General features: G+C 39.8%; 1 protein-coding gene across 5 annotated transcripts in view; it reads right to left on the reverse strand.

Moving 5' to 3' along the window:
• SMPD3 (sphingomyelin phosphodiesterase 3) overlaps positions 1 to 13,024 on the reverse strand; it is a 102,996-nt gene that overhangs the window by 26,608 nt on the left and 63,364 nt on the right. For all 5 annotated transcript variants that reach the window (XM_040075065.1, XM_040075062.1, XM_040075066.1 and 2 more), the window contains one exon: positions 6,692 to 8,312. In XM_040075065.1, the coding sequence (XP_039930999.1) occupies positions 6,692 to 8,023 (1,332 nt within the window). In that variant the 5' untranslated portion in view covers positions 8,024 to 8,312. The remainder of the gene's footprint in view (positions 1 to 6,691; positions 8,313 to 13,024) is intronic.

The following is a 13,024-nucleotide window of genomic DNA, read 5'->3' on the forward strand; positions in this document are numbered from 1 at the left end:
ACCCCTCCCTCCCTAAAAACAAAAGGATGAACTTGGCATTTGTAAAGAACATCACCTGCACAGGGGCCTTGAGTAACTCTTTGTGTCGGAAATAAAACACCTCAGACAGAGAGTAAGTGCAGGGCACAGAAATAGAATTTACAGTCGATGTGACTTACTCCCACAGAAATATTCATGTTACCATATGTAGCCAATATTGTTTCAGTTCAAGGGAAGCTCCCTTAAAAAGAGCCTGAGATTCAAGTGAATTACTGTGGCTAAAGCAAGTGTACGTGCACAGGGAGATTGCACACGCACTGCAGGGCCGGTGCTCTGGGGTGTGCTGGTAACAGGCTCCGCACCTCCCTATTTCCACTGCAGTGGGAACGCCATTATGTAATCCAGTGCAATTATAATGAGTTAACAGTGAGGAAGGGAAAAGAAAGAAATTGAAAATACAATTTGTTTTCTTTCCAGTACAATGTTTCCGTAATCTTCCAAACTGTATCCGCTCCTGGACTTTTTTTCCCATTTCAGCAAATTTCCAAGTAGGAGAGTCAGCACTAAGAACCTAACTGGAACAGCCAAACTGTGTGCCCAAATTCTCATTCCTGTGTTAACAGAAGATGCCAAAGAGAACTTGCAGCTACTCCCATTCCCACTTCAAACATTCCTGTCCCACAGAGATGACTTGGATTAGTCATAACTCCCAAGAAAGATGTATTTTTGGTTGCCTTAGACATGGTGCAAAAAAAAAAAAAAATCTATCTTATTTTCAGTCCTTTAACAGCTCCACCTTTTGCATTCAGAAATATATAACACCTTCTAAAGAGGACACATTAGTTAAATCCCTAATTTATTACTATTAACATGGTATTTAAGTATATAAAACAAGTTTAAAATGTAACAGAAGTCAACCCAAAACAGTGAGGTGCTCTGCAATTCTTTCTAGTTACATTTGCACTTGATTATTTCAGAATCCTATTTTTTTCCCACCTGCCACATGCAACAATTACCATTCCATGAACTCAGAGAATTTGTTATTTGGCAAAGCTTCATTAAGCTTGTATGTGAGGGAAAGTAGCTGTAAATTGGTGCCACAAATGAAGGGCTCTTCCTCTTCTGAAGAGGATAAAGCCCACAACTCACATTTTCTCAAATCTGTATTTCATTCTGCACAACAGTTTTTATTTATCCCCATTAATGAGGGAGAAAAAGACCATGATTAATAGCATTAATTATATCAAAGTGAAGGAACATGGTACAGAGCCACGGTAGAGTCTTTTTGTTCTTTTTTAAAAAACTCTCCGTTTATTGGACTCCATCCAATTCCTGCATTAACATTTTACAGCAGAAACTCAGCATGTGGAAAATGTTTAGGTTACCCTTCTGCCTTAAATGGCACAGCTTCAGAGTCACCTAAACAAATTCATAAGCAGCACCAGACATTTCTTTTATACATCTTGGGATAACTGTAGGTACTGGACAACTGATCAAGGACAAGAAAATCTAAGCACTGAAAACTCTAGGTGTTCTTTTGCTGGGGTCAGAAAGCAGCCATTCCCCTTTTCTGTGCACTCCTGAGCTCCAAACCTTTCCCCTCAACGCAGGTGGAAGTGCAGCAGCTGCCCCTTCACTCCCAGGCACAGCACACACGAGCTGGCTTGGGACAGCAAAGGCAGCTGGAATTACCCGAGCAAAATGCATCTGCATCAGAAATACCAAAAAGGAGAATCACAGAGGTTAATTCAGGGAACCCTCATTTTCTCACAAAGCAGGCTCCTTGAGAGGATAAAACAGTAAAAATTGTGCTTCAAAACAGTTTTGCAATCAGAGCTGCTGCTCCTTCTACCATCTGTTGCCACCATATCAGCTCTTTGGAAAACAAGTTGAGCTTTGCACACAAAGCAAAGGTTGCTAGGTTTCCTTTAAGCAATGAATAATAACACGTTCTCTGCACAATTACTGTACTCCCTGAGAACAGCCTTCATTTTCAGAGCATTTGAAAAGTAAATCTGTTAATAACCTTAGGAATTAATATTAATTAAACACAAGTTCTTGCAGAAATTTAGCAAAATCCACAAGACATTCTTTTTCCTTTTGACTTTGAAGAATACTATTAACTGTTCAGACTTCCCACGTCAGACTGTAGTTTTTTGCATTATGTTCACATACTGTGTTTTAACTTAAAACCCTTAATTTTGCTAAAATAGACTCTCTTGGCAGATGCTGGAACCCAGAATAGTTTCCTAGCAGGAACAGTAGGAAGAACAGCCTTCTGCACACCATACTTCTGTATCTCCCAGTCCCATTGGGAGGAAGAAGCCCCCAAAACCTCTCTCTCAGTCAACAGCCATTTTGAGAATGATGCCTCTTTCTCTCACCTCCCTTTTCAGACTGTGCATCTACATCTCTTGGGTAGCTTAGATTTACATTACCGTTACAACTATTACAATTTAAGGGCAAGAGAGGTGAAATTTGTCAGCAAAAGTGAGTTTTTATTAAATTGCTGCACCTGGAAAAATATGGGCAAACTCACCAGGTCAAGTTAAGGATGTTTCCATTCCAAGTCAAGTTTCCATTTTTGTTGCACTGCTGTCCAAAAGTTACACAGCACCCCTGGCACAGCATAACTAAGGCTCCACACTAGACCTTCTGTCTAAAGAGGGATGTTGACATTTTAAAACCTTCTAGTAAATTATAGACTGGTGATGCATTACACAATTTCTGCTCAGCACTCACGGACTCTTTTTAAACTTGATTTGACAATGCTGATTTGTAAAATCAACATCCAGTTTCTGGAAAGGATGTGTCTTTTATAACTCTTTTCAATCCATCAAAACTAGGATGCATTAATATTATGTGTGTGTCAAACCTGCAGCTGCAGAGGAGCTGAGACCGCTGCAATCTGCACCACGTTCCAGACAGAGCTGCCCAAGGCAGCTTTTCAGCGCCAGTCACCAGCACCGTGGCTGTGCCAGGCCACTTCCCACCTCTATCTGCAGCTGAGCAGCAGCAGAGACAACAGGAGTTATAAAACTTGCAAAGCGACTCAAGGGCTCTTCTCTTCGGCATTTTAAATTAATGTGAAATGTTGCACTGGAACAGAGTCACGGCAGAGTCTCCCAAGGGCCCAGACTGTCAAAGTATGAAAATGGATTGGCTGATTTATGTATTTGCTAACTTCTCCTCCGAGTCTTTAGTGGCAACTAAGAACAATGGTTTAACACTTCAGACACAAAATTGTCACTTGGATGTGACATTTTCCCCATTCATATACTTTTTTTGCCTGTGACCGTGTTTTTCTTACATCCCAATGAGACCCTCAGATTGGAGACAAAAACACTGGTAAAATTTGAAGAGTTCCAAGTGCCAAATGCAAATTAGTCCTCCAGCTTTGCAGAAAATGGACTTCACAAAAAGGCTCCTCACAACCACGTCATCCTCATGTCTTCATCCTGACCTGGAAAGCATCAGCCTCTCCAGATGGGAAAACCAGTCTGATCTCTGTCAGGAAAACGCCAGTGGTGGCACCTCGTGTGGCAGTCATCCTTAGGAGAACAGAGGCAGGCTTCCTTTGCAAGGTCTCCAGATAGCTGTTAGGTAGCATGAAACTGTGCTAAAAGCCACTGTAATTTACTTCCAACTTGGATCCTTGTTTGTAACACCCTAGGTGTTAAGCCACAATCAAATCACTTTACCTTCCTGTACTTTAGTTTCTCCTTCTATTAAGCAGATATTGACCTTTCTTCATTATGCACTCTGAGACATAGGAATGAAAAGCAGTAAGTAAGAGCTGATTGTTATTACAGCTACTAATAATAATCCTTGAGCTCTGTAAGTCTCTCATGTAAAATAATTTTATATGACTAAGCAAATCTCTCAAATCCTTCCAAATCTCTACCTGAACTTTACAATCTAGATAGTGAAGACAGGGCAGGGAAGACAAGGGCAATGGAAAATCATTTCTTATTCATTGGAAATTGAATATTCTTATTTAGTGGAAAATCGGTCCTTATTTAGAACCCATTCTAAAATGAAAAAAAAGTGCAAAACACTTGTACCAGGGCAGTAGGGATCTGTTTTGTGTCAGAGTCCCCCAAAGCGGTTTTGTAATTTTCAAATTCTTTCTTTAAATGTTTAATTCTGAGACCTTTAGTTTATCTCCCTAACAGTTCTATTTCTGGTAAGGAGACAATCATACTTATTAAGCAACAATCAGATTATTTCTCTAAACGTTCTTCTGAATTTAGATGTTAGGTGTTTCTTTAGGCTCAGAATAATTGAAATAAAGGCTTCTTCCTCCCCGTGAGTGAAAACATTAACTGGCTTTATCCATGTTTTCAAAACACATGAGCCTTCTCCCCTCAATGTTTTGCACAACTTTTGGCTTTTAACCAACACAGAGAGCAACTGCTCCTTTACTCAGAGATGGAAGCTGTGCAAGGGAAACAGCCTTCACAAGTATCCTTCCAAAACAGAACTCAATTGATGCCTTTCAGAAATGGGAACACTGCATTCCACAGGAGGTAGGAACTTAAAAACCCAGGGTTTGCAAAGGACAGAGGCTCAACTCCATGCCCCTACAGAGTGGGAAGCAATTAGCACACTCTTGCTCTGCAAGCTCTTACTTTCTTTATAATCAGAGAAACTCTAATGTAGGACTGACATTCGAAATTCTCTAAGGGCCAGTAAAAGTCCCGGCTGGAAGCAGGGAGATAAGCTGTCCACTGGCATGGCAGAGTGCTGGCCAGGACAACACCTGCCACCCAGAGCTGTGCCACCCTCTGCCAGCTTCCTGCTGCCCCAGTGTAACTGCTGGAGGCTTCTGAAGTTACTGCACTGATTCCCACTGACTTCACAAACAAACCAGGCTTCTACTTACTGGATGTCGTTTTGTCTCTGCAGTCCACACCTACCCAGCTGCTGACTAAGCACCACATCAAGAAAACCTCTAAACCTATTTTATTTCAAAGACAAAATTAAATAATTATTCCTACTCCATGTTGTTGCTGTCATCAAGTAATGACCTAGGTACAACTGGTCATTTAATGTACAATTAAGAAAGAAAGTAAATTCATGTTAATATAAATTTAACTCAGAATGAAAAATATTTTAGGTATGGAGAAAAGTATATCAGAATGTCACAGACAGGAGGAAAACCAGTCTTATGGCTGGGCAGTATTCTTATATTCAAAAGAATGGAATCATCTTTGGAACTTCATAATAATTGACCTCTATTCCCTGCTCAACTGTAACATTATTTAACAACTTGGATCCATAATTAAGTTCGTCATCCCAGTGGAATCTTGAAAAGAGGCTTAATTTTCTGCAAGAGAAATGGAGGCACTGCAGCCTGCCTAGCAGGGTGGCAAATCAATGACTCAGCAATGGGCAGTTAAAAACAGATTGGTTTTAATCTCTTAATCCCCAATATATGCGCATGTTCAAGGGTAGGCTTTGTGACCCCAGAAATATTTATACTGCACAAGATCTATGTTCATTTTTTGCTTGCAGCAATTTGTGATTAAAAAATAAATTATTGCTGTTTATAAACACATAAGAGTGCAACATAGGAAGCTTAGACCCAGTTTTTGGAAACCTGCATTCAGATAGGGATTGGCTTTTGTTCATGTCAATGAAATGCTGAACTATTATTGGAAACAAAAATCTAATATTTGGGGATTTTTTTACATAAGTCACAGTACCAAAAGTTTTTTGCTTTGGTTAAAAACTACATAGTACAAAGCCTTCCACTGATCCTTGTTCACAATCCATATTCTTAATGGGATGGCAGAGTGCTGGCCAGAACAATCCTGCTGGTCAGGACTCAGTCAGTGAAATCCATTCCAAACTGTGACTAAATCACAAAATCTGAAATTCAGTACTCTGCATGTTTTCAGATTGTTATAAGTTTGGATCTATAGACTTGGATGTCTGGCAAAAATTTTGGCTCTTGATTAACAGTAAACTAGAAGAGTCCACTTTCAAAAGAGCACAGATGGGTACTCCCAAGAATTAAATGCAAAAGCAAATCATTGCACGCAGGCTTTCATTTCTGCTTTTCATGATTTACAGACATATAACCTCAGGCTTCCTGTTCTCTCTGCCATTAGTTAATTTAAGTAAACTGTGTTAATAATGCAAAAAAGCTCTGCTCTCCCCAGCGTCCCAGGCACATTTGTCTTGTTTATTCTTCTTCATATCTCTCCTTACTAATTCTTTTGCAAGCAAGAGAGCGGAGTAGCCATATATTTCCCTGCAATTCTTTTAGATTTATTATACCGACATTTAGGCTTTTGATTCTCTTTTGATTCCCAAACACAGAACGAGCACAAGCTGGTTTCCAACAGTAATGCCAATTGCACTGTACTCATGTTATGAGGCTCAGAATTTATGCATTTGATTACCAAAATTTCTGTAAAGAAAGAAACTAAACTATCATGAAAACCATTTCAAATTTTGAGTGTTGAAATCATACTTCATTTCTGTCTCCAAAAATCCCTCGTTATTTCAGACACATCCATCATTTTAACACAGTATTCAAGCTACAGATCCCATAAAAATTGTGTCTATAACCCATTAAGTTATATCAGGAAATCTAAATCTTAATATTGCCTCTGTTGAGGTCTAAAAAAATGAGAAAATAATGTAACTTTATAACTTGGCACATACACAGAATCAATTCTTGCAGCTTCAAAAAGGCTCTTACCTTGAGAAACAAGGCTCCCTTGGAAGCCAAGGAGTCCATTCCTCTTCCATTGGGGTAACAGTGATAGGCAGCATCCATAACAGGGTAGCGGCTGGCAAAAAGTAGACCACTGTTCACAAACTTAAAGCTACAGCAGCCGTTGCAGCTGTAGACCCCAACATCATAGACGATGTATTCAAAATAGTGATGGAGCTGCTCTTTCAATTTCTCCGCAGCTCTTTTGTCAAACACTTCCTGCAAGCACAGAAAGTCCAGGTTGGCAGGGAAGAAAGCGGAGATCTCATGATCAAAGGTCTCATCTGTGTGTTTCTTTTTCCGCACTGAAGCTTTCTTCATGATTGAAGCTTTGTAGAGGAGCTTGTTGTTGACAGTGCTTTGGTCCACTGTACCATCTCCAACACGGACTTTGACTAGGGACTCTCGTGAGGCAGAGCAGCTGTCTAAACTCCCAGAATCTCCTTCCTTCTGTTTGTGGTTCGGTGTTTTTGAGATCTCTGCGTCACCTTCCAGTGAGGGCTCTGCTGGGCCACTGGCACGAGCCTGGCCGTTGACGGTGTCTATTTCTGTGTCTGACAGGTGGCCGTTCTCCTCTCCATTGATAGGGACAATGCAAGTGTTTTCTTCTCCCTCGTGTGGCTCTCCACTTCCACCTTTATCTTCTCTGTTCTCCTCGCCGTTGTTTGAGCCACAATTGTCTCCTTTGTACTCCATTGATGTTGTCCTTTTGATGCCAGCATTAACAGTACGGTTATCTCCAGCCTGGGGGGAGACCAGGCTGCTGAAACTCGCTGCACTGATGGATGTGTTGGTAGGAGAATCTATGTATATTTTAATCTGTGGCCTGCTCGCCCCATTTCGGATCCTCCGGCCAATCTCTTTAGCCCTGGCCTGCGTATTGAAAACATTATTAAACCTTGCCAGAGAATCGGGCAGCAGGCAAACGTTGGCACTGCCAAAGCAGAAGCTTTTCCCACTCCCTGCAGCTTTCCATTCAGTGAGCAGCGTGGCTCCATTGGCATGGTTCTTGTCTTTCAGCCTGGAGTAGATATAGGGCCTTCTGGCTGACTGCAGCGGGGACCAGAGCAAGAATCCGATCAGAGCGAAAGGAAGAGAGGCCACCAAGAGTGCCAGGTAGATGGGAGTGGTAATAATGATGCAGAGTGCATGAAAATAGCATGGGTCATCTGCTCTTTGACGTTTTTCATAGGTGGTTGGAACAAAAGAGCCCACGAGCCTGTCTGCTAGCCAGTAACATGGGAAAATCAGGCCCCAGGAAAAAGAATGCAGAACTGACAGAAAGCTGTTGGGAAATGGAGAAGTGTATAAAACCATTGCAACTCAATTATGACAACACTTCAGGGCCTACTACATGATGTCACTGTGTCAAGCATCCATAAGAACACTGGGAGAGGGCTGGGGGAAAAAAGGTCCAGTCAGGAGTTAGTATTTTTTTCCAGTGAGAGTCAATAACAAAACATTAAGAGCACCATTTCACTGTGTTGGAGTAAAAACGAAACAAGGCCACTGTTTTCGTCTGGCTTTTTGGCATCTGTATTTGTCAAAGGATGTCATTGTTCACTGGAGGCTGCCATAATGAAACTCTCCAGAGGCAAAAAGAAATCTGCAGAAACAAAAGACAAAATATATTGGAAATTTAAGTAACACTTATTGGAAATTTAAAGCAGATTGAGTTTTTCTCACAACAATTAAAGGCTTATTACATCTCGTGTATTTAGATGGAAATTAGAAAGGTTGGATCAAGGGAGGATTTAGGGTTTTTTGTTTTGTTTCAATTATTAGCTTAGCATAACTTTACCAATCTTATGCAACATGTTTGAGTTCAAAGAAATAAGGGACAAGTCAAGTGCCAAATAACAAATGTCTGACATTTACTCATTGCCAAAGACATTTTGGGATGTTGATAATAGGGGGAAGCCTAGCAGATTTGTTTTCCTGAATAATTTTTAGGATTCTTCAGTAAAAATGCTCAAAAGTGACTCTGGCATCTACATATCAGATGGAAAAAAATAACCTAAAACCTATCCAATTATGTAATTACCATTAGAAAAGAAAAAAACTCTAAAGAATTTACTCTGTTCTACTGGGTGCTTAAAATGCTTTATAAAAGCCCTATTTACATAATCACTCAGCAGACCAGAAAGATTCTTGTTTACAGCCATGCCAAGGGTAAACAGAACATTGTGTTTGTGATCTGTGAAGTGAGGACAGACTGCAAACCTCATATTCCAACTTTCAGGCTCACAACCTTCCTGATGAAAGGTGTAGCAACGTTGCAGAATATAAGGTCAATTTGATTTTTACTATTTTAAAATAACACACCAGAACAAAATGCAAAAGCACAATGGATCCATAAAAATTGCCTAATTATGGCTTCAATAGGTATTTCCTTGAGTATATGATGACAGGATGTTACAACTCCCTGGGGAACATAAAACCAAGTGACAGTTTTGTAGATAGAGCCGTCAATGCTTGCTTGTTGATGCGCTGAAGTAAAAAAAAAAACCAAACAAACCAACAACAATTCAATACAACTCTTGCCAGTTCTGTTATGGATTGCAGTATCAATAATCTACAAGATAAATTTACAAGATAAAGCTGTCCAGCAAACCATGAAACATCCAACTAAAACAGCTCCACAAAAGCAATTACCCGGATTGTGGGGACATTCTACGTAAAAGGAATTCATGCTTACTGTAGATCCAACATACTATCATGTATTTGTAAAATGAAAGAAAAATCAATGCAATCCCAAATCTTTTCGTGGGATAAGATTGCACAGCACATGCCATGAAGCAAATTGGTTTGGACTGAGGTTTGTTTTAACAACTTTTAGCAAGAATATGATTCTTTGTAAATACTGAAGGCTGTATGATGGTTCAAGGCCACATTGCTGACTCCTACACTTCCTCTGCCTTAAAAAGGGAGAGCATATTTCAAAATCAGGAAAGTTTTTGACCAGATGCCAGCTACGTTCCTCACTGCCAGCCTGCTGAAATGAGGAGGCAATAAGAACTTGAGTACACACCTGTATTCTGTGCATTTTATTACATGAATTCTAATAGAATTCCCACAACTCATGACACAGAAGTACAAAAACTCTGGTACCACAGCAAGTTTTAAAATGAAATAGCGGGACAAAAGGGAAGAGGGAATCATTAGCTGGATGTCCTTTAAATTTTTGCATGTTGCAGACAGGAGACATAGACATGTCAATGTCCTAATTAAAAACCTTTTTCTTGCAAGGAAATTATTATCCTGACTTATTAAACTTACAGATTAAAGCAGTCACAAAACTCACCAAAGCTCTCTTACAGACTCACTGGCACACACACAAACAGGAACTAAGTTTCTGACTCCTTGCTAGAAAATCCTATGCACGCTAGTGCCTCAAAGCCACCCAAAAAAAGAGAATTAAGAGGGTCATGAGAGACAGATTTTACCTCAACAAGCTCTTAAAGGGTGAGGGATGGCACCATGTGAGTCAACAGGAACTTGGAAAACATGACGTCAGTAACAACTCTCATAATGCAGCGGTTTAGATGGAGCCTAAAGCTAAAGTGCCTAATTCCTTGTGATGAAGGGTATTACTTGGTAATCCAATGCTTTATTCATAGGGGTTTGAGAGATTAAGGGAGAATTTAAGATATTGCAATGAAATAGATATTTTTGTATGCTACAAAGACGTAAACTGCAGCCTCGTTTGGTGGTTTTTATTACTTTGTGAGTGTTTGAAGGCTAAAAATAGACTTTATTTAATTTTTTTTTATGGTGGCAGTATAGAACATCCCGACTTCAGAGATAACAAGACATCAGCTAGAAAGGTTTCAAAGATTTTTATGATTATAATTATGCCCAGAAGTATGATAGAGACATCGTAGATCAAAAGAGATGTTTCTAGCTCCAGCATTGCTTGCAAACTAAATAAAGGACAATACAAGTCAACAAGTGATAAGAGAAACAGAAGAAAAACAACAAATTTTGCAATAATAAGGTTATGAGGACAGTCTAGAAATGGTCAGAAAAGTTTTAACTTCCTTTGGCTTAGAAACGACAATAGACTTTCAAATTCAGATAACTAGAATTTCTTCAAAGATGATAGTAATATCAACTGTATTTCCAAAACTATAAGTAAATCCCTGGCAGAACAGTTATTTATTTAAAAACAGAATAAAACTGCTGAAGGGACTAACTGATTTGGAAAGTTACCCGATGGTAACTCTTTAAAACTAGTGTTTCTTGAATCCTGACAGTTGGTCTCCAGTGAAAATTTTAACTATATTTATCTAAAAATGAATTCTAGAAAAGCAGTTTATTTAGGCTGTAGTCTTTTGTCACCTTGATTTCCTTATTGTCATTGTAATTTGAATCAGAGAAAACGATCTCACAAAAATGGTCCCACTACACCATGTGAAACAGCAAAAATTAGTGTTTGTAAGTGAGCACAGGTGAAATGAAGATCTGAGGTAACTGAGGGCATTCTCACTCAGGCTCTCATGTCATTCAGGCTTATTAGACAAACCACAACTTAATTTTTGCTTTCCTCATTGTTCTCATCTGGTTTTCCTCCCAGACATGCTTCATAAAATCTCCCTTCCTTTATTCAGTGTCTTTCCCCTGATTATTCTTATACATGCTTTTAATTAGAGTCTAGTTCAACAGCTAACTAACCTCTGGAAAAAAACCTACTCTAAAAGACCAAAACCATATGAACTGCTTTCCATGCTTGAGTACATGACTGTAATTACAGAGATGCAGCCATCTCAAGGGGTCAGTGGCTCTAATGAAGATGTTTCCTTGTTCCCCTGTGATCACTTCACAGCCTGATGTTTTAACAGAAACCCTGGCATCCTGGTTGGGACTCATCCCTCGAAGGAGTTCACAATGCAGGCTAAGGGAATTTAAGTAGAATTTACTGGCTCACCTTAACTTCCACCTAAGTCAATGACAATTTACAGCTTAGGAAAATCTTTGTAAAAACTTAGTAAAAACATGGATCCTCTTTGGTATGGGAAGCTGAATTTGGTGAATCACCAGTAGTGATGAATAAAGCAGAACCTATTCAAAGGATTTGGCAGGAGGAGAAGGGAAGGAGGACAGTGTTTTTGCAGACTTGCAACTGCATCATTCAGTTACCAGTTTCTGCCTAAACTCTCTCCCTTCTTTCTAAAGAAGGTAATCAAACACTGCCAGGCTGCCCTGCAGCTTGTCTCTTCTGTCCATAGGCTGCCATCAGGCAAGAAGTCAGTATAAACATGATGTCTAATTTAATTGAACTAACCTATAAAAAATAAAATACTAAGAAGTGTGAATTTACAAGTCTCACTGAATACCAGTGATATCAGCAGTTAAGCACGTGTCTGCAGAAAAAAACCCAACACCCCCACAAGTTCAGGGAGCTGCTCAAACCTCTGGCATATTTAGGGAGTAGACTTGTGATGATGCAATCTCTGTTCAAAACAAGCAGGGATCAAGCTTGGGCTAACTTTTCTTAAAGAGTTCTTGGAATCTCATTGATGCCTCTCTCTGAATGGATAAAAGCTGAACACTGAAGGAGATATGCTGTTGTCATTAACCACAGCTGAAGGGAGCTGAACCAGGGCTAGGAGCCCACTGGTCACTCCATGCTGGAGCACATCCTGCCAGAGCTGCATCAGCAGTGACCAAGGTACCTACGCTCACCAGAAGGGCAGAGTGAGTGGGAGTCATCCCCTTCATCTGACAAAAGATTGGCTGAAGCTGCAGAGAAACTGAGCTGGCCTGGTGCCCTACATACCTCCTCACACCAAATGGGAGATTTTCTCTCAAAGTGCTGAAATTTTTTGTGATCACACTGTAAAACTTGCTCTGAGCTTTACAGTTACGTGGGCCATGGCAACAGATTCTCATTTCCAAAAGCAAATTATCTGAATTTGGTAGTCCCAGATCATATTCCTAGGCCAAAACCTATACCCACATACCTTCTGCTACCTAAATAAATTGAGTTATGCTTTAAACTTAATAAATTCAATTATGATAATGTGTGGAAACACAAGTTAAAAAAAGAACTAAACAATTATAACCCATTGAAAAGTGTTAAAAACGTTGTCAGTTTTGTCCCTTTTTTCTTTCAAAATGGATGAAAAATAGAAGCTGAATGCATTATTGCAGAAAACAATCAGCTTTCACATTCCTGCAAGCAACACTGAGCCTACCCTGACAGAACAGATTACACTTGCTCAAAACTTACATCCAGAGTCATAAACGCAGAAGGGACATATCACAGCTCTCAAGCCTAGGAGAGGTTTATTCTTTACTCTACACACACAAGCTGCA

Source organism: Hirundo rustica, chromosome 11 (genome assembly GCF_015227805.2).
Source record: "Hirundo rustica isolate bHirRus1 chromosome 11, bHirRus1.pri.v3, whole genome shotgun sequence".
NCBI lineage: Eukaryota > Metazoa > Chordata > Aves > Passeriformes > Hirundinidae > Hirundo > Hirundo rustica.